Source organism: Sinohyriopsis cumingii, chromosome 6 (genome assembly GCF_028554795.1).
Source record: "Sinohyriopsis cumingii isolate HCF-2022 chromosome 6, ASM2855479v2, whole genome shotgun sequence".
NCBI classification, from domain to species: domain Eukaryota; kingdom Metazoa; phylum Mollusca; class Bivalvia; order Unionida; family Unionidae; genus Sinohyriopsis; species Sinohyriopsis cumingii.
In genome coordinates this window covers 67,422,286-67,445,977 of record NC_142966.1, presented here as the reverse complement: position 1 = coordinate 67,445,977, position 23,692 = coordinate 67,422,286, and the positions used below count along the sequence as shown (strand labels likewise).

Below are 23,692 nucleotides of genomic sequence, written 5' to 3'. Positions count from 1 at the left end.
CATTAATATAGGCAGACAGATAGAAAACTGGTAATACTGTGTTCGCAGCATAGGAAAATAGTATTGCTCTTTCAGGTTGTTGATTGGATTTGTTGTTCACTTTCGGTACTTTCAGTACTTTCCTATGCGTGGGAAATGCGATGTAAGTGCCTTTCCCAATAGGATTCTTACGCAGCCAACTATGGCTGACCTTGGCATGCATAAAATCCGTTACTACTGGATTCTTATTGCGACGCTCCTCAAACCAAGACACTGAGGCTAACAAGGCCTTAGCCCTTATCTATACCATACCAACACTTACCTGTAAAAGGTTGGAACTCAAGGTAAACCCCTCTATCGAACCAGTAAAATATACACGTATGTACCTTACAACCTTGGGCTAACTGATCACGTGTTCATTATCAGAGATTGTTGGAATTCATTATCATTTATTAAATTTAAGTAACCGAGATAAATATTAATGCAATTCCTAAGTACACGCATTCATTGAAAACAAGTAATTATTAAAGGAATGTCAACAGTTGTTGTTGTTGTTCTATGGTTTAACGCCATTTTTCAGCACAAGATAGGATATACATGGCGGCCAGTATAACTGGTGGAGGAAGAACCTTGGAAAACCCAGGGAAGAACCACCGACCCACGAGAAGCTACTGGTAGGCTTTCCCACGTACCCACGCTAGTCGAGCCTTGGACTCGAACCCATGCAGACAGAGGTGAGATGCCAGTGATCCAGTGATACAGGAACGGTAAGCGCTTTAGACCACTCGGCCACTTGGGGCCCCGAACGTCAACAGTAACATCACGAATACCATCATCACCACTACGACCAACATCAACACGACAATACTGGCAATAACAGAGACGATGTATAATGTATTTATCTGTCCTGCAAAACAACATCTGCAAGATGAACAAATGTCACCATCAATAATGCTATTACTAATCATACTAAAGAGCTAAAATTACAACTTATATTGCAGCAATGACAATTATCAGCATTATCGTTACTAACGCCATAGTCATTATGATTACCATCCGTGTCCATTTTTAATTCAAAGGTTAGGATCATAACATTGAAAAGGAATTCTCAAAGAAAATGTGCATATGAACATGTATTCTACACACATGTGATTGGACTTTAGCATGGTTGCACTTCCATCAAACCCATCTTTATTACTGTTGGACTCTCTTTATTTTGTAATGTCTTTGATTGTCGCGTCATTGGTGTCATTTGTCAATGTATTGTGTTTAAGATTTTAAACGACACATATTTTCTAGAATAACTGTTACATTCAATTAAAATTTTGCTTTCAATATTACTTTATTTCTATAATTGGTAATCAATAATTTGTAACCAGATATCCCAAGAGTCCTGTTTCTTGTAATGTTATGAAAAGTGATGTTCAGGGTACCTGCTTCAATTACCGTGAATCTGTCCTGATAATATATTTCGTTTCATGGTCGATGGTGGGACAAGTATGGGTAGAGGTATACTTATCTTTCAGGTGGTAGGGTAAATATGGCCAAACAAAGTCTCTGCGATGATTTCAAACAACAATCTCTCGAAAACTAATGAGACTATAATCATTATAATGTGTTACTAAAATTAAACATTTACTCATTTTGTACTAGCATTATTTCCAAAACCCAGCAATTGAAGGCATATGACTTGAATTCTCCCACTTGGGGGTTTCCATCTAGTGGAGACACAATCGAATTTCAATATCCTTGATGCGGCAACTTAAAAAGTGCTACAATCGATGTCAACCATGTATTGATCATACAGCTGAGATACGTGGAACACAACACTTTGAGATTAATCATTTGGAACAAGCCTATGGTTATATCTAATTTAATCACGCATGTTTCTTCTATTCAGCTAGAAAAGTTTCATGGGCATGTCTTCGGTGGTAATCAGTTCTTCAGTGAAAAGATAATACCTAGGGGGATAATTATAATAACGATACCGAATACATTTGTTCGAATGACCAGTTTCTTTCATTCTGTTTTCAGGTATTTTTGGATACCACTAGGAATCTTATTTTATGTCTGACATTTTCTAGACTCTAAGAAAAGTTGTTGTTAGTCATGTTGTTGCTCCATTGATCTTTGTTTTTACTATGAAATGAAATCTAATCAATAAAGATATAAAAAGATGTAAAACCAACATTCGTGCCATTCTACAACGATCCTTTATATTTCCTAATCATCATAGCTGTACAAATAGGCGATCATCAGGTTTACATGATGAATGATCAAGAACATTAAGTTTTGTCTTTTATTTGATGTTTTGAAGATATATTGCGCAAGACTTATAATGCTATTGTTATTTCAAGTGGATTGCTGTCGGAAGGATAGTGTGTCCTATGCTTTATAATAGGTATCCTGTAAATCGCACTGAGTTCGAATTGTACAATCAGAAAGGCCAGGTCGGTTAACGTGGTATATCTCTGGGCAAAGCACTGCACGCCAGTTGCCTCGGCACTAAATGGCCTACGTATATTGCTGTGCCGTAAGATACGAATCAATCTAAACAAAATCATTGCTTGCTTAGCTAATGTATACTAAGGATTCCTCTTTAAAAATTATCCACAGACACCTCATATGTAATAGGAACAGAGCAGATCTATTGGTCACTTTTTATTGGAGCTTTAAATTATTCAGTTTTCAGAATTCGATATGTAACATATTAGAACTGTATAAGTTCCACTACTGATTCTAGTAATTCCAGACTGGTAAATAATACTAGCACAATATAATCAGCTAGATCTAATAAAAGCCAGTTATGTAATTGTATGCGATTAACCTATCAAATATGCTACACGTTTGCATAAATAAAATTACCAGACTTACCCCCAACTATACAACCATTTGTTAAACAGTAACAGACACGAGAAATCATCCCAACGTTTGGTGTACAATGCATTTGGTTTACTCCATTTACATTTGGTTCTCGAAAAGCACTTTGCAAACTTCCATTCAAGAAGCTTCAAAAACTATAAACAGAGTACTGTTATAGGAACAAATGCAAATCAATGATAAAATAATTACTGTCATATATCAATTGATTCAATCCCTCTGAAAGTAACTGCCATAAAAGTGTTGTCAATCTCATTCCAAACTCCCGTTGTAGTCTCTCACAATGTTCCGCCACAAAGACTCCAGCGCTATCAGACGAGCCTCGGATATAAGCTTTCCTAGTTATTCAGCCGGTGGTACCATTCCTCATGCCAAATTTTACAACTGCACAATAGCTGTAAATAACATAATTGGGACTGCTCCCCCCCCCCCATCTGTCGAAGAATTCGTGTTATTAGCAATGATAGTTGTAAAAATGAGTCACACACTTCATTCACAAAACGTATATTCAGCAGCATATCAGCTGATCAAAAAATGGCGGTTTACGAATTAAGATGAAGGTTGAAATATTAAGCAATTTTGTGTTTTGGGATTTTATTAATTTATCTAAAATTAACAAAAAATATTATCAGAGTTATTCAATCATGATTATTATATCGAGTTTTGTTGCCAGCATCAGAATATCCTTGATAACGTATCCTAATGATCCGGAATTTCTGATGCTGACAACTAAATTCTGGCCCATGTAAATATTGGAATTGTGTATTCTTGATCTAATCCGTCACTTTATAAGCCTTATATGACCGCTTAGATTGGAAAAGCTTATACACGGACTGGCACTTCATGTAATGTTATTTCAGTTATGGTTTCCGGACTTCTGAAACCTTCATTGAATGATTGAAATTGGTCTGTACGCACTTAATGAATGCCTAAGTACTGAGTGCGTGCTCGGAATGAAACATCAGATATTATTATCTTTCAAACGAAACTCATCAATCATTACTGTAGCCCAAACAGTACATTTACTTCATTATACCAATTCATTATTGATCACCAAATCAAATTACGTTATAATGGCAACAGTTCTGTCATATTCAAGCAAGGGATTTGACAACTACTCGCTCATGACGATTTGACGCTAATAACTGATATTGACCGATAATGACAGTCCGTTTTAAAGACGGCTTCATCGCAGTTTACTATTCCTTTTACTGCCGAACAGACTATCTTAGCCACGCGTGTTAAATTTGGAATTGAGTCGTTCATCGATAGTATCTAAATAAGACCAAATGAAAGGACATAATATGCGGGACAGTATTAAAATACAAATGATTATATGCTCGAGAAAAGTTGCGGGCCAAAATCTTGAAAGATGATAAATTTCTGTGTGACGCAAGAAAATTAGTTTCCCATCTTTTATGGTGAAATTTATGGGGTCTTTGTGGAAAACATTTCGCAGCGGATCTAGTTCTAAGGCCAAACTGTAAAAAGTGATAATTTAACTCTGTGTTAGGGTACGATTTTCAGACATATCAGATGATACTTAGTGTGTTTTATAGCTTTATCTTTATCAACGAAACTAAAATATTGTCCAGTCGGGAAGTTTTCTTTTGTGGGTTTATCCCCATTTTTATTACATAACAGGCTATACATGGCGACCAGTATATGAGTTAAAGGAGGAACCCAGGATGAATCACCAATCTACGGAAAGCTATTGGCAAGCTTTCTCACATACCCACCCTGACAGAACTGAGACTCGGACCCACACGGATAGATGTGAGTTATGAGTGATCTGTAAAAGCGAGCGCTCATCCACCTCCCCCCACCCATGTCTGGAGGCAGTTGTTCACAAAATGAAAACAACTCATCCACCCAAGACTAATTCCTAATATTAATGCAAACAGCCTCAAAAATGGATTTTGAAGAAAGTTTATTTTACACTCACTTCAATTATATAATGCCTTTCTTCTCTCAATAAACCCGAACAACGTACATAGCAAACGAGTGACCAGAATAAGTATGACCGTGAAGAAATGTTTTCCCTTAAACAACCACATATTAATGTTGTCTGCGTTGTTATTACCAATCATCATTTAATATTAAAATTAAAATTATTATTAAAAGATTCTCCAAGAAAGGGAAAATGTGCATAAAATCAAATGAAACGGTTGAAACAAGGTGATTAAAGCCTTAATGATTTGTAATAGCTGCAATGTTGCAGCTTGCATTCCCTTGCTAGGAGAAACCCATGGGCAGAATTATGGCCTTGTTGACATTTTGAGGGTTTGAATATATACTATTGATGTTAACAGAGGAAGGAATTGTATTAAATTAGTGAAACTCTTGTACGAATAATTCCTCTATCAATTTTCCCGGCTGCTGGTCTTTAAATATATTTGGATGAAGAATCTGAAGCCATTCTAAAATCAACCATATTAATTTGCATTCCGAATGTACCATACACTTTTCTTAAACTTTTAAGAGGCACCGTTATCTCGAAACTGAGCATCTCAGTTTAGATGTATTCAGGATAAAATAGTGAATGTCGTTCAACTCATCTATTTCAACAACTGCAGCACAGGTGTAATTGGTGCATTTCAAGGAAACAATATCTACTATAAAATTTTAAAATTGTCAGATGTTTTATTTTTAACTCTTCTCGCTATTTTGATTTTATGTTCAAATTTTTTGTCCTTTTGTAAATGGGTATGTATTTTATGTCAAACAGATTTACCCATGTGCACGTGTCTTTACCATTCTTAAATACTAAATGTGCTTATTTATGTTTTAAAAAGGTGCATTTTAAATTGGTTATCTAGGCTTACATGATACATTCTATGAACAGGCATTTTATCCACTAGTCCAAGGTTCATTCTATAAGTCTTTATTGTCTTACGCTGACATTTAATTGTTTGACGTTTAATTGCTAAATGGGTTAATATCGTCATTATTCTTTGATTTTGCCCCAAATAAAATGTAATTCATGTGGAGACAAGACGTTTTCTGCATTGCAGTGATATCAAAACAAGTTGATTACAATCGTGAAATGAAACTGGCTAAAGTGCCCAGAAATGAAAACGTCTTACCATGTGCTTTACCGCATTGTGCGTTACTTGGTTGAATCTGATTCTTTTTTATCATTGCCAATCTAATTGCAATAAAGCATTATAATTCCAAGAGGATAAAGGGATAGACATGTCAATCGGTTACTGTGTCAAATTATTATGTATATCAATTGGTTACAGTGTCAAATTATTATATATATTGATTGGTTGACGTGTCAAATTATTATGTATCATTTTATAAGCAGTTAGCGGTGAAGACATGAGTTTGGATTATGATGAGTTTTGCCATAAAGAGGATAAATATTAGAAAACAATGGGCACACTATCCTTTCGTCAGTATTCCATGTTGGGATGTCCTTTTTTCAGCTGTATGATTGTGACTCACACTTTAGAGATATCCATGAATGTAGAGCACGCATTGTAACGTCCAAAACGATCTAATCCTTTATGAAACAAACCATATTCAGCAGGACTAGGATTTTTCCTTGTGTTAAAATCATTTTTTAATGTAAACATCAATATCTCGTACCCATCTAAATGTTTACCATCCCGTTGTGTTGTTTGCTTGACAAGTTTCAGTGCAAAGAGCTTCTTATGTCGGTGAGTTGTCATAAATGGCCAAATTAAAATTAACTTTATTAGCATCAAGTTGTAAATTCATCTAGACAAGACACCCTATTTTTAAGTCAAGTCATAGCGGAATCGAGAAATAATATGTTTCATAAAGCCATCAACCCTGTTGTGTAGCTCGAAGTTCTGTCGCCATGGGAAATTCACAAGTTTACGTGCAGAAGGTTAGCAGAATATTTTTTCAAACGTTGCAACTCACAAGCTGTGTTAGAGAATGAGTGAATGAAAATTATATAATTCAAGGTCATTTAGCAGGATGGTATTGCATGTCATAATTGAAATTAACTGAGGTATATGTATTATTTGTGTTATAAAAATAGATTTATAATCCTTGCACTTAAACTAAAACCATAGTTTTTGTTCTACGATATCGTCAAAACATACATTAAATGACAAAATGGGTTGAATTCAAATTGGAAACGTAATTATCACGTATTGGAATAACTAGTAAAGTCAGAAAATATGAAGGATCGCTGTGTAACGGCATGAATAGTAAAGAAAATATAAAAAATGTGAGCAACAACATGACTGAAAAAGTCAAAGTTTTCTTAGAGTCTCTCTGTCTTAGTGTCACATATCAAATATAATTCCAAACGGTACCAAAAACTACCTTTAAACATTTAGTTACAGCATAGTTATTAATGAGGATTTTAATAAAGTGGGGGTTTCGAACAAATACGTTGCGTTGAAAGAAGAAACTTGTGATTAAATTAGATATCACTATAGGAGTGCTCGAAATGATAGATCTCAAAGCGTTGTTTTCGTTTTGTTCGCCCTTTTCCAACTGTATGATCACCAAATTGTCGACATCAGTTGTTGTACCTTGTAAGCTGCTGCATAAGAGATAATAAAATTTGATTGGATCTCCACTAGATGGACAATTCAAAGTGGACGAATTCAAATCCTGAGCATTCAGATGCTTGGGTTTTTCGATAATGCTTATTGAAAGTTTGCTAAATTGAACTTTTAGTATCAAATTACTAATTAATAAATTTAATAATAATAAGTTTGTGCCAGTACTTTGTGCGATTTTCAAACGATAAGTGGTTGGAGGTATCGCAGAGACTTTGAAGGCCAGATATATCCTACCATCCGAAAAATAAGCATACCTAAACATCGTTGTTACGAAAATGACATGATATATACGATGCTTGCAGAAAAATTGTGTAATGATGGAAAACAGTTTTAACGAAACAAGAATCTGCTAGGAAAAGATTACATGGAATACTTAGCTGCATCCACCGATAAAATGGCATCTGAAGTGCAATGGTTTCGAAATCCATTATACAAATCTTAAGATTAGAATGTGGAAATACCTAACTAAAATGTAACCCATAAATCTGCTTGACGTCTGTCCAAACCAAATTGATACTTTCGATAACACTTATAACATATCGCAAGGCATAACGCTTGCAACAAGGAAGAAAAAAACCTCCAGATCAATGTTATCAATGGTATCGGCATAGACGAGCCCGAAATACTAAACAAGTTTATAATATCTCCTTCAGTGTTTTCTGAATCTGTAATAAATGGATTCTTGTCTTAATAAATAAAATCGATTTTCAAATTATGAAGATCTGGAAGACATGTGATAACAGAAAAATTTGTAATGTCTGGTCCATTGTGATCTGTATCTCTATTGCATGGATTCTTTACTTAATAATAAGATTGGTTTTCAAATTATCAAGATCTGGGCTACGTTTGATCGTAGAAAACATGATAGAGGTATCTCTTTGTACGCAATTTATGACATAACATGTACAATATTACTTATTATACAACAGTTCAATATGATGTATACCATAAATTATGTTTATCAGTTGTAAGCCTTCCTTTACAATAAATATAAAGCTCTTGTTCTATAAATCTCAAAGGGATGCCGAGCTTCGAAGAGTTTTCTTTCAGTTCATCTATTTTAATTATATAGAACAAGTCTGTGTTTCACTCCCTTACCTTTTCCATGGTTTGCATCCATTTTCCTGTTTGTCTCATTATATCTGGAAAAAAAGAAATACTGCCTGATGATGATGATGATGATGATGACATATTTATTTGCTGAATGGCTCTATAAATATCGTCACTACTAACAGTCGTCTGAATTTTCGTACTGAGTAAAATGGATAAAAAGTACTCAGGGTGGTTTACTGACCCCAAACAGAAGTTGCAAAATTCAGATTACTTGGAATCTAAACTAAATACGGAACTAAATTTCGAATAGTTAAATACTATATCCTTTTAGAAGTTATCACCCTTAATACCATCACTATCAATATATTAGGAACTGAATGTATTTTTGTTTAATTTATAAGATATTTAAACTGACAAAACATTGGTCGAACTGTCAGATTCGCTAATCTAATCTTCAAAGAAGACAAATCATTTGTCATCATTTGCATGTCAAGATTGTAGAACGACTATTTCATGAAACAACGACGCATTCATTTTTCACACACAAACACACGAAGAATATTCTCTCTCTGACTCTTTAAAATCAATTCACAATATTGAAGCTATTGGTTGCAGATTTGTCTCTTTTATTCTTCATCTTCAAACACAAAGGCCAGTGTCGGTTATAAAATCCTTACACTTATAGAAATGTATGTATTTCACGTCTGTGATACACGCTGTAAAATGAAAAGCCAATGTAAATATGGCCTCAACGGATTTCGGTTGTGAAAGGTTTCACTGCACATTTAGCTCCACGATAGGATCGCAGTGTTACAACATTTTAGCAGGATTACATAGTATTATATTGTGTAGGCAACATGCAAGTCATTTAACAAATATAATATGTCACCTGTTGAAATGTACGCACTTCATTATTCATTACATTCCTATCACCATTAGTCAGCTTGTAGAATCTGCAGTTAGTTGTGTGGTTTTTTTGCCCCTTAACGCTAATTTTACTTTCACGAGGTTTTCCCAGACACCCCCACCCACCCACCCACACCCACACACCCACACCCACACACACATACATACATACATACATACATACATACATATATATATATATATATATATATATATATATATATATATATATATATATATATATATATATATATATATATATATATATATATAGCCATGGTGACCTTTTCCTGATGCGAACACGTGTATCTGCCTGTCTTAGAATTCGGAAATTGTACATATTTATTGTAGTCGTGTCCTTCTCCTGATCATAACATGTGTCTTTCTGTGTCATAGAATTTGGAAATCATCCATTATGCTTGCACCTTTCTAATGTTTCATAAATTACAAAAATCTCTACTGGAGTTATTTGTGAGTTTGTGGGTTTATTGCCATTTTTCAGTACATAGTAGGTGTGAAGAACCACTAACCCACGGGAAGATACTGGCAAGCTTTCTCTCACACTGACGTCGGCCTAGCCGAGAGTCGAACGTGATGTCAGTGATCTGAAAAGGCTAAAGCCTTGGACTACTTGGCTACCTTTGGCCCCCAGTGCCAAATTGCGTTTACCAAATACTTTTGCGTCTTTCAAGATCTATTAGTGGAAGCTCATCATTATTGTAGCTATGAAAGAGTGTCTCAACTTCATTTCACTAAAATTTTATTGATTCTACTTAGCATTTTACAATAATATCAACGATATTTTAACTCACGTGAGTTAGAACTTATATATGGCTGTCAAAGGGAGAGGAATGTTATATTCAAAACCGAAGTAATGACCATTAAGTTAATGACGTGTGTTTTAGCTCCAACCGATATCATCATATTGTCTCTCCTTCTATTGACGCGATGAAAATCACGTGATCTGATAAGCAGCAACGAAGTCATTGACTGAAGATGACTTCAGACGCTAACAAATTTAAGTTAGTTAATTAGACAGAAATTTAGTCATTTCCGTAATGTGAATAGCAGAAGATTCCTTCTTCATTTCCGATTGCAACCAGCATAAACGGAACACTGTTGCTCGCATGACTGCGTGATCAATAAAATGGAAAATGGGGTAATGCAAGAAATCTGTCTAACAACGTTACTTTAACCCTAAACTCCGATCAAAATAGTATAATGTAGTATATGAAAGGGTCATTTACAGCTTTCTTTCATGTTGGAACTTTCAATGTCCCTCAAATCAGATTATATTTGTTTTGTTTCGTTTGTTTATAAAGTCCACGAGTGTCGTCATTGCAATACGAAAAACAATCTGTTCTAAATTTGGCTTATTTTGAAAGCACTTCTTCCTATAGCTCTTAACACTTCAGTCAGGATGAACAACATTTCCGTGGAACATCGATTTGTCAACGTGACAATCAGAAATTTCTAGGAAAATCATAATATTGTTGACATCATCAACGTTATTGCCGCTGCATCAGAACTATCATACATTCTCGCGATCTGCTGAGGTAGGTGGGAAAAAAATATTGGACTGATCTATTTTATCTGAAAGAAAATCAATATACATGTTTTCTTTTGTTTTTATCTATTTTATCTGAAAGAAGATCAACATACATGTTCTCTTTAGTTTTGACATTAAAATGACAGATGTTCATAAAACCGGCTTACATGTGTTTGTGAGGTTAGGAATCAGAAATAAAGCTAAAAAGAACAAAAGCAAAGGATATTAAAAAAAATTAAAAATATAAAAACAATTATGTCTTAATAAATAGTGTTATGATTAATTAGCGGAAATGTTGTCAGTCGGGATATCAAATGAAATCAACATGTTTAGTCAGAGTTAAATGAATTGGAAGAATCCTAGAAAAAGAATGTGGTGCATTGATCTATAAAATTAAATGAAAGGAGGTTTTAGAAAGTGTAACTGATTTGATAAATAAAAGAAAGATAATCTTATAATTCAGTTGGCTTGTTTTTATGCTATGCAAAACAAAATTATTAATCAGTTGTTTGTTAGTGAATGTACCACCCCACTTCCAAGAAAAATACAACCCATCCCACCCCATGCCACCCCACCCCGCAAAAAAATACTTCAGCAAACAACAAAAAATAAATGAAACAAAATATGTCATGAATAAATGTAGACTGTGCTAGAGTGATTAAAACAAAGAATTTCTTTTAATGTGATGGCAATAGATGTAAGAGAAATGAAGCATGAAGAGTAGATGAAAGTATAACTGTTTTGTCATTTACTGCTTATTATTCACAGTGGAAACAAATCACAAAACAGTGTTTTACAACAATTACCGTCAAATATTATGAACCTCATAAACAAACAAAAATTGCTTTATAGGAAACGAACTATTATTCGTTTAAAGACCACGTGTGGTACAGAATGCATATGGTTGCGTATGGTTGTAGGAAAATATAGTAAAATGCAAATTTATGGAAATTTGATTGCGAATTCGCTAGAAGGAAGAGCGTCTCGTGATTATATTGCCCTGGAGTTTGTGACGTGTTTATTCAGATGATAAACAAAGTGCAAATTACGAATAAACTAGATACAAACAAAATGTAGCAAGTTTGAAAAGAGAAACCAAAACGACAAATGTGAAAATAATAAAAGAAGCTAAGTTTGGATGACACATTTAAAAGTTATTAAAACAGCCATCAACTCTGTGCCTTGAGGTACATAGATTTAAAAACCGATTAATAGCAAACTACGTAAATGTCATTATAAACATTCCCTTATTTAGCTACTAGTTCCCTAAATGTACACTTAATTAATGTACCTTTTGGTGCCAATGTTACACACACACACACACACACACACACACACAGACAAACAGATGTGTGCGTGTGTTGGAGAGATAGTGTGTGCGTATGAGTGTTACAAAGTTACATTAACAATACGTTTATAATATTTGAACCAATGTCATGGATTATATTTAGTTCAATGTTATTGCTTAAAGAGGAAAGACAATTAAATGCATCAGAATTTGCTTCCAATCAATTCAATTTGCAAAAAGGCAAAACTACTTTAAATCAAAACTATTGTATGATTATACTGTGCACAAAGCAGCTGCACAACACTAATGTAGTTTATTCATTAAAAGTTAGATATTTTTTTTTCTGGCAAAGTTTACGAAAAGGTTACATATATATAGTTCGTTGGCTCGTATGCAAGATGTTTAAAGTAACTAATATAAATAAATTGGTCAAAACGGAAAGCAAAACAAAACGCTAACATTTGTACGTCGTTCTCTTCTGTATTCGATTCATTGTATAAGAGAAAATACATTATCAATTAAAAATTTTATGCTTGGTAATTTCAGAGAGGTGTCAGAACTGGTAATAGGCATAATACAAGCAAGAGACCTTTCTCCCAATCAATACACGGGAACTCTGGATACATATGTAAGAGGGATCTTGCTTCCGGATACAGATGCTAAATTCCAAACAAAGGTAAAGTATTGATGTTTTGGCTTTTATTTTTTCCAATTTTTCGTTCTTACAAACTGGTTCATATTGTTTACTAAAGTCTTGTAATGGAAAAATGTTTGCTAAATTGTCAACATGATGTTACTTGCAGCTCAGTGATACTAAAAGTGTAAAAAAAATTTGACCGTTCATAAACGTCGTGTTGATTTCAAAATTAATAGCTAGTGTATACAAATATAGGAATTGCAACAAAAAAATTGTACGTAAACCACATATTCATGGAATGACGGGTGACGTATTTACCTAGAATTTTATCTTAATTCGCCAAAGTTTCTTCTCATGTAAAGAATAAACATTGTTTCTACTTCACAGAACGTTAAGAATTCGACCGATCCCGTCTTTAAAGAGCGCTTCTTGTTTACGATGGATCAGGAAGAACTGGAAAACCGAACTCTTCAACTACAAATGTTTTCTCTGGATAAATACCAGCGCCACAAGGTTATTGGAGAGGGGGAAATCCGGCTAGGGGATGTAGATATGAAATTACCAATCAAAATGTGGCTCAACCTGCGTGATATTGACGAGGTACTGTATCCCACTTTGTAACGGAAGTCAGACTGTCTTATCTTACAGGGAATTTTTCAAGATAAAGACCGATTTAAATGGCTTGAATATAGTGTCCAATTAATATACCCATGTTAGAAGAATAACTACAGTAGTATGTGCAGCATATTTTGCAACAGGAACGGAAGAATATGGAGGAATTATAGTAACTGCTTCAAGAACCCAATACATAACAAAATCGCAGTATAGGATCGTTATGCATGGCAACAAAGTAATTTATATTAGTGGATGTCACAATGAATTTAAAAAAAAATTTAAAAATCGTGAAATGTTTTAAAGCACACTCAAAGCAGTGACTAATGTTTAGTCCATGAAACGTGACAGCACGTGAAAGCTAGGTAAGTTTACTTGTTGATGGGGGGTCCCGAGTGGCCGAGTGGTCTAAAGCGCTCTCCGTTACGGATCACTGCCATCTCACCTCTGTCTGCGTGGGCTCGAGTCTAGGATTCGGCCAATGTGGGCATGTGAGAAAGCTTGCCAGTAGCTTCTCGTGGGTCGGTGGTTCTTTCCGGGGTTTTCCCGGGTTCTTCCTCCACCATTAATGCTGGCCGCCATGTATAGCCTATCGTGTGCTGAAAAATGGCGTTAAACCTTACAACAACAACAACTTGTTGATTGATATACAATATTGATATAACTCAAGAAAATGTATACTCTCTGTTACAGTCATAAACATCACCTCTGTCTCATTTTATTATTTACTACATGCAAAAATATAACTTTTACCTTAAGACACCTGTCGAACTTGAGATACGGAATGTGAGACATGTAAATCACCTTTCTTTACGTCATATGCGACATTGACTTTAAAATATACACATTATGAACGTATTTCACATAAACACAAAATGGTGTATTTCGTTGAAAACACATAAAAAATAATAACCAAAGCTGATTCCAAATTATTCGATTAACGAACGTCTAGTTTATATCTACATATCTGACGTATAGCGTGATATATTTACTTACTTCGGTACCGAATCAAAGATACCTTAGTCTTGAAATAAGTTGAAATAACTGTAAAGATGGATGTTTCAGATACGTTACTGGCATCAACACAAGTCTGCAGCTCACAAAATTCTTAATTATTTCTGACCTATTAATATATATTTCAACAAGATGAAGTACAGGTACGCAATAATACTTTGCTTATTTACTTGTTTTGCTACGGGAAGATTGGTTAACCTTACGGAGCACCCATGATTTCAAATGTCATATTGTTCGTTCTCTCATTAAGTACTTTTGTTCTAACAAGGAGTCTTTCATTGCCCGTATTTGTCGGTGACACCGGAATGTGGTACATTTGGCGGATTCATTTAACGGTCTATAAACACTCATTCATTATTATGCTTAAAGATTTATTATAATTCTCAGAACTGTATTACATTCTTGAAGCATGTCATCACCTGCCTTTTAGCAAAAGCATGTTAATATTATCATTTGTTTTCATCTATGTCACTGATAACAACAGCTTAGATAGTTTGTTCCATTAGATGCCTTGGAAACTACTGCGTCAGTCTCTATGGAAACCTTTAATTGCAACAATAATAGAAACATATTCGCCATGAATAGAATCTGGATTTCTTTAAAAGGAGTGAATTGTCTTTTAAATCAAACTGATTAAACTTAAAAGGTATTGTTATTGCCGTTATATCCATCGCTGACATCATAAAAAGGAAACGCAGAATCTGTACCATGGAATTGAAACGGACCTCATGCTGTACGTTCAATAAATAAATAATACTGGCCGCCATGTATAGCCTATCGTGTGCTGAAAAATGGCGTTAAACCCTACAACAACAACGTTCAATAAACTTCACTGCATTCGGTCTTTAATAAGAAGTTCTAGTTGCCAGTTTGTAGAGCGTCGGGCTTGTAAACATGCATTCGCGAGTTCGATACCCGCCCTGGCCAGCCATGCTCGGCTGTTTTGGTGTGTCCTAGCGTTGAAAGAACCGCTGAAAACCAACCAAACAATTACACCATTTTCAAGTAATGAACTTATTAAAACCAAACATTTAAATTGACGAAGCAAACGAAACATAATCAATATAGTATGAACAATACGGAAATAATCATCGCATCAAATATAAAGCTGATCTTTGCATTAAATATTGCAAAGATATGCTATTAAAACCTTCACAAAAATTACGTTTACATATTACTATTAAATGGCATTCACTCTCTGAAATGATTTGCAGAAGCCGACTGAATATGGCGACATTTTGTTTTCTCTGAGTTATCTCCCCACCGCTGAAAGGCTTACGATCGTCATCGTCAAGGCCAGAAACCTAAAGTGGACAGAAAGTAAAGACGCAGGAGGTAAGAATAAAGTGATCAATAATTAAATCAGTTAAATGTAAGAAAAGAAAGTGCAACAGTTGGACGGATGAATCAGAGGATGAATCAGCTGCAAGGCGGCAAGCGAGAAGAGTTCCTGTAGAAAAAGAACAAACAGCCAAATAATCAACCAACCAAATTTTTGTATATGTATGTATGTATGTATGTATGTATGTATGTATGTATGTATGTATGTATGTATGTATGTATGTATGTATGTATGCATGGATGCATGTATGTATGTATGTATGTATGTATGTATGTATGTATGTATGTATGTATGCATGTATGTATGTATGCATGTATGTATGTAAGTAGTAAATGGGGATACCCTAGCGACAATGGGAATTAGCATTACAAACACCCCTGGGACAATCTGGCGACAAGGGAAAATTAACATGGAGAAAAATCGTAGGACAATCTGGCGACAAGGGAAATTAACATGGGAATAAATCGTGGGTCACTCTAGCGACAAGGGGAATTTAACATGGAACTATAGTGTGGGTCTGTCTAGCGACAAGGGGAAATTAACATGGGAATAGAGTTTGGGTTTGTCTAGGGACAAGGGGAAATGAATATGGGATTTTTTTTTAAAATTTAAATTTAAATTTAAATTTAAAAAGGGGTAGGCAATGGAAAGGCTATCTCTTTTTGAGAAATATGGCTGGCCCTGAAAAGGGCCTTTGGGTTTTCTTCTTCTTCTGCTTCTAATTTCTTCTTTTTCTCCACCAAGTTCTTATTTTATCTCCAACACTCTTTCTCTTCTTCTCTTTCTTTTTCTCCTGCTCTTCTTTCTTCTTCTTCTCTTCCTCCTCTTCTTTCTTCCTCTTCTCATTTTCTTCTTCTTTTTCAATCTCTTCGTTCCATTTGCTTATTCTTATTCTTTCCTCTTCATCCTCCTTCTCCTCCTTTATCTCTTTCATGACACCACTAATCTTGTCCTTTACCTTTTTTAAGTTATTAATTTCCATCTTTACACGATGGGGACTATAGGAATAATGGTCTTCAACCAGTCTTATTAACATCTGCTCCATCATTCCTAAGTTGTCTAAAACGTCTTGTAATGTTTGTATTTTGTCCATTTGGTTAGAAACCATCTTCTTTTTTTATTCATTGCAGAATGGTTTGAACGACGAATACTGTGAGTTCTTATACTTAAAGCGCGTACGTGAAGGAAAACATCCCCCTAAAACGTAAAATTGATCTTACCTAGATCATGACCAAACAACGCGCGAACATGAAGGAAAACATCCCCCTACTTTTTCATTTCATATAATAAAACCCAAACTATACTTTCTCATTTCATATAATAAAAACCCAAACTATACTCTCCACATACGCTAAGAAACAATAAACAAAATCCATAATCTACTATCCACACAATCTTACGTGAGCGCTTACAAAACCCAAACTATACTCTTCACATACGCTAAGAACAATAAACAAATCCATAATCTACTATTCACACAATCGTACGTGAGCGGGTACAAACACAAACACACAAACACAAACACACAAACACAAACACATACGCTAAGAAACAATAAACAAATCCATAATCTACTATCCACACAATCGTACGTGAGCGGTTACAAAACCCAAACTATACTCTCCACATACGCTAAGAACAATAAACAAATCCATAATCTACTATTCACACAATCGTACGTGAGCGGGTACAAACACAAACACACAAACACAAACACACAAACACAAACACATACGCTAAGAAACAATAAACAAATCCATAATCTACTATCCACACAATCGTACGTGAGCGGTTACAAAACCCAAACTATACTCTCCACATACGCTAAGAACAATAAACAAATCCATAATCTACTATTCACACAATCGTACGTGAGAAGGTACAAACACAAACACAAACACACAAACACAAACACACAAACACATACGCTAAGAAACAATAAACAAATCCATAATCTACTATCCACACAATCGTACGTGAGCGGTTACAAAACCCAAACTATACTCTCCACATACGCTAAGAACAATAAACTAATCCATAATCTACTATCCACACAATCGTACGTGAGCGCTTACAGAACCCTAACTATACTCTTCACCTACGCTAAGAAACAATAAAGAAACCCATAATCTACTATTCCCACAAACATACTTTAGCTCTTACAAGCACCAACACACAAACACATACCCTCACACTATCTTAAAAAAGAGTTAGTGTTTATAATCACACTACTCTACCTACACACATTGGCAAATCGATCGTTATTTCTTTTCTAGAGTATTGGGTAGCCCTGAAAAGGGCTGTTTATTTTTTGGAACTTCATGGACACCTGGTTAATGGTGGCGCCTTCCAGGCCTGGCGCCACATACACATCTTGTCCCCCAGTTACTTTTTACCTTTTTGGGGGAGAGAGCAGAGGCAGGATATGTCGCTTCAGAATCACAATTTTCGCTCTCTGGGATTCTGAAATTTCTTCTTCTTCTCTCCTTTTCCTCCTCCTCCTCTTCTTTGTATCTTCTCTCCTCCTCTTTGTATCTTCTTTCCTCTTCTTCTTTATATCTTCTCTCCTCCTCTTCTTTGTTTCTTCTTTCCTCCTCCTCTCTTATCCTTCCCTCCTCCACAATGGCTTCCGCGGCCAGTTCATTTAATATGCGCCTGGCATATTCCAGATGCACATGAAGTTCCAACAGTTTCTCCAGTCTCGTGTTCATTTTTGGTGTTGATCAATCAACAAGGGTAGCTGGACTGCCGAACGAGTTTCAATTTATAGCGAAAGCGCGGACGTGAAGGAAAACATCCCCTAAAAACATAAAATTGATCTTACCTACATCATGACCAAAAAACAACAACGCGCGGACCTAAAAGAAACACTCACTCACTTTTTATGCTACCCATCACTATTTTAAAATTTTTTATAAATCACTTCAATAGACTATCCACATACGCAAAGCAATCCAATCTAACCCCAAATTTACACCTCAAACACCAAAACAAAGACATCATTTTAATCTACTATCCATACCAACTTACTTAACCACTTACAAACACAAACACACAAACACATACACTCTCACTATCAATAAAGAGTTAGTGTTTATTTTCACACTACTCTACCTACACACATTGGCAAATCGATTGTTATTTCTTTTCTAGAGTATTGGGTAGCCCTGAAAAGGGCTGGGTTTTTTTTTTTGTTTGCTATGGCATTCTTTTTAGTTTCTAAGAAAGCGATGTCCTCTGAGGATAGACTTTCTGGCGATAGGTCTGCTTCTTCGGAAAGAGAAGAAGAACTCTTTGGTGTCGATACGACAATCGACAAAGCCTCTGTCAGCTTCAGGTTGCTGCTGCTGCTCTTGTTGTTGTTGTTGCTGCTGTCTCTGAAGTCTGTACTTCTCTGTCCATTCTTCTTTTTCCCTGTTCATTTCTTCTCTGAAGAGCTCTTCTATCAGGTCTTCAGTGATTTTTAACATTCTCACATTCTCTATTTCTTCTGGCTTCGGTATCAGACTGTGTCTGACCCTATGCAAATTCACGTAGGCTTCGTTGAGTTTAGCTAGTTTGGAGCACATCTTCTTAGGAGGATGAGTCGACAATGGATGGTTAGACTAGAAACAACCCGGTTCTTAAAGCCAAAGCGCGGACGTGAAGGAAAACATCCCCCACACGGTTTTTGAGTCGCAACGTTTAGTGAGTGTCATGAGAGGGATAGTAAGAAATGAAAGAGCATCAATCCAACATTCTTATAGCTAAACGAAAGACAAAGGCATTTTTTTCAAAACACAACATTTTTATTCAAAAATCGCTTAACACTAAACAACAACTCTAACATTTTTAACAATAATCCAACAATATAACATCAAACAATTTTTTCAAAACACAACATTTTTTATTCAAAAATCACTTAACACTAAACAACAACTCTAACATTTTTTTAACAACAATGCAACACTAAAAGTTTCTCCACTAGGTAAAGAGGGATAACAGTCTTCCATGGTTTCTAGTAATCTAGGATGACTTCTCTCAAACTGTTGATTTCTATGGTATTATCGAATTCTGCATACAGGATGACGTTCACCGTTTCATCAGGGTCTCGGTCTTTAAACTGAATTTCCACACGAATCTGGCCGGATTTTATAGGGTGGAAATGTCCCTCGTCGCTGCCTTGGTCTGGAGTGAAATCGAAAGCCCACAAAGCGTAGCCTCCTGCATAATCCTCGTACATAATACCGTGACTGGTATTGGTTCCTAACTGTCCGGTGGCTTCTTACAAGGACAAGTACGATCTCAAGTAATTCTTCTTTTTAAAGTCAGGTTCGAAAGGTCGGGTACACAAGGTCTTGCCATCGCGACTGACTTCGATTTTGGACACGCCAAAGTGTTGAAAGTAGAAAGGATTTTTTTCGGCAGCTCCGTTGAAGGCTGTATTCTCGACGATACCAACGATCAAACGTTTGGGTAACTGTCCTTGGAACAGATGATCTTCGATCATGGATCGCTGTCCCTTAGGAATGGTGAAGGTTTTCACTTCCACGCGTCGTATGGGATACTTGGCGGTCGTTCTGCTCAACGTCTGACTGATGTCGTTTCCCACTTTAGGTAACACTTCCACACGGCGTACGTAGAGTCTGGCTTCTAGGATTTTGGTTTTGTAACCGTCACTATCAGCCATCAAATGGAAAGCGGCACTGCTACGATTCAGTCTCAGGCGGACATCCACCCCGTTCAGCAAATACTTTTCTTGCAACCACATGTCCAAATGCAAACGATCCATCAGTTCTAAACTTGTGTCGGCTCCCGTGATTCTCTTTCTTCGTTCTACAAATCCATCATTGTTGTCTTTCTTTTCATCAGTTTCCAATATTTCAAACTTGGTAGGTTCGTCAGCTTCCCATACCACACAGGCATTGAGATGAGTGTTCTTGGCATCTATTCCGTACGTCAAGAGATTTTCCAGGTAGGCACGATAAGGGTAAGTATCCATGCTGCTACTGACCAGTTTGTTATTCAAGTACAAGTCCACTCCACTGAACAAGGAATGCATGAAATTGTTGACGGGAGCTACTGCTTCATCGTCTATAGCACCTCCAGTCTTATCTAGAATTTTGACTTTCAGGTACAAGTAACTGCTATTCAGATCGATGTAATCTTCGGGCTGTCCTTTGATTTCAAACTCGATGGGAGCGGAATCGGTCAGTGAGGAGACGGGGTGAAATTCCACCCACTGGGATTCTTGCATCGTCATCATCGTCGGGGGCATGGCAAACAGATCCAGTTCCGTCTTGGAACAAGCGCAAGATTCTCGGTGCATCATTTTTTTGTCTCTTTTCTCAATAATCGAAAACGTCTAAGTCTCGAACGGTTCTTCTTTTTTTGGCCTTTCTCGCTTGAAGTCTGGTGAAAGGGTGTTTTCTTCGTCGTCTCTTTCTGCCTTGTCCTTGCTGAATGCCTGACTCGGTAGCGTGCAGGGCATTTATAGGTGTTTCTCGGTGACCCAAAATGTCTTTGCTCGTTTTCAGCAAGACATTTTTGCCTGCCCTCATGAAGGCTTCTTTAGGGTTTTGTTTGTCGATGATGACATTTTGGAGAAATTCTTTGCCTTGCGTCAGTGCCGCATCTTTCAAGGCGTGCAATCCGCGTGTCACCATCGGTTTCAACACCGGGGCCACCGAACGAAAGGTCTATTTTAACATATCTCCTAAACCGTGTCCTCGCTGTCGAGCAACCCCTCGGTACACTGGATACATGACTTACGAATCGTGAGAAAACCGTTTTCGAAAATGGAGTTTCACCGTGACTTTTCCTTTGGTGAATGGAATATTTTGTCCCAAATCTCCTTTTATAGTAATGTTGACCGTGTCCAAATACGACTTACTGACAGGCAAATAGTGAGGATGTACAAATTCGCGGTGGACGTGGTAAGTGTTTCCACCTTCCTCGGAAGAATCCACTTTGAAAGGAATGACACGCAGTAACGGTACGGAGGTGTGTCCCACCACGTTATACTCCACCACATCGGAGTACACAAACATCAAATTCAGTCCATGGTTCAGTTCTACCGGGGCACGAAATAACTTGCTAAAAGACTCGTTGTCGTAAACGATGGGTAATTCGCTTTTCTTCATCATGCTCATTCTCAGGTTCATGTCTCCGCCCAACATGTCATACAATTCAGGACAAAATAAAATGGACAGGATTTTACTCCGTTCAAATTTCATCAAGAAGCGACGAGCTGTTTTGTGGTACTCCATGGTGACACTTTTGTTAACATGCTCCAAAGCTTTCAGAAACACGACATTAAACCTGGAGGCTATGGTGCTGACCAAATGTTGACCACTAAAATAAAAGCCTCGGGAAATGAACAAGTGATAGGTGGTGTACTTTTGTGTACGGGTTTTCTTGTCATATTTGACATTGCTATCCATCCACTGTTGCAATTGTTCGTCATGAACTTCCACATCAAAAAAATTTTGATTGGGAAGGACATTGAGGACTTGGGTCGGGTGAATCATTTCTACTAAAGCCACTTCCCAATGGGCTTCGTGATCTAAGGGGATGGCTTAGGTAATTTGGCCGTGTAACAGCACAACGTGTTCTTGAGAAACACCTCCATGGAACTGTCACTGGGTAAAGTTAAGTAAAATTGGTTTTGGTGACTCATAATTCCAGAGTTCTGTGGCTGTCCGAGGGGTTAGTGGACGTCAGAGGCGTGTCTCCGCCCAAAATGGGGTTCTGGATGTGGTTGGAGTGGTGACTGGCACTGGCACTGGACACAAGGTTCCCGTGGTTCCCGTTCGAGGTGAATTTCAGGGAGGGATTAGGAAGCAGGTAACCGATGCAACTGCTCAATAAAATGGTCCACAATTGTTTGTCTCCTTGTTGCAAATTGGCGATGGCTGCCCCGATGACACAATACACCACGAAGATTTGGCAGAAAAAGACGATTTGCGTTTTAGGCACACGTTCTCCACACCACACCCACAAGGGTTGTTTTTGTAAATCTTGCACAGAAGAACTAGGTGAAGGAGGAGTGGTCGACGTAGCTGCGTCTGCTGTGTGAAAGGGCATGATGGTCACTTCTTTTTATAGTCGATGACTTGCGAAGCGTCGATCCAAGAATCAAAACTGGGTGGATATCCTTTCCAACGTACTTTGACTTCTTTGACACGTCGTTTGCCCACTTTACGGGTTCTGCGTTCGAGAATCCTTTCGATGTCGTACACGTCGTCTTCTTTTTTGGTGACACGTTGTAACTCGGGCAAATAAAACGTTCCTTTGAGCACTTCTCCGTTCATGTCTTCCAATTTATAGACGGCAGGATGACGGCCATGCACTCGTCCAGTGACGCGAAACAATTCGGTCGTCCAGTTAGGTTAGTAACCTTTGTCGAAAGTGCGTTTGGTTTTGCCAATGCGCACCCAATCTCCTACGGCCAACTCTCCACTTTTCTCGGGGACAGCCCTCGTCGGGGACGTACCAAACAGGCGCTCAAACACCAACACTTCGTGCTCGGGAGTCACGTCTTGCGGGGCACGTCCGATGCTTCGATGGTAAGATTGGTTGTACGCTTGCACCAGGTGCGGTAAGATGTCGATGTACTTCAGAGTGTGGTGATGCGTAAAATATTTCCACATGCGTTCTTTCAAAGTGCGTTGAAAACGTTCCACGATGCTGGCTTTGGTTTTGGGATTCTCGGTGGTAAAAAAATGAATGTCACGTTTCTTTAATTCTTTTTGGAAAGCTTGGTTCAGAAATTCGGTGCCTTTGTCCATTTGCCATCGAAGAGGGTGACGACCGCTTTGTTTCAACACCCGTTGCAGGGCTCGCACTAACTCGCTGCTCGATTTGGAAGTCAAGGGTACGACCCAAGCAAATTTGGAAAAGA

The 23,692-nt window shown here is 37.0% G+C and overlaps 1 protein-coding gene across 2 annotated transcripts in view; it reads left to right on the top strand.

Moving 5' to 3' along the window:
• LOC149797121 (synaptotagmin-12-like) overlaps positions 1-23,692 on the top strand; it is a 90,534-nt gene that overhangs the window by 47,237 nt on the left and 19,605 nt on the right. For both annotated transcript variants that reach the window (XM_089961794.1, XM_089961793.1), the window contains 3 exons: positions 12,752-12,881; positions 13,230-13,442; positions 15,683-15,803. In XM_089961794.1, coding sequence (XP_089817920.1) covers positions 12,752-12,881; positions 13,230-13,442; positions 15,683-15,803 — 464 coding nt within the window. The remainder of the gene's footprint in view (positions 1-12,751; positions 12,882-13,229; positions 13,443-15,682; positions 15,804-23,692) is intronic.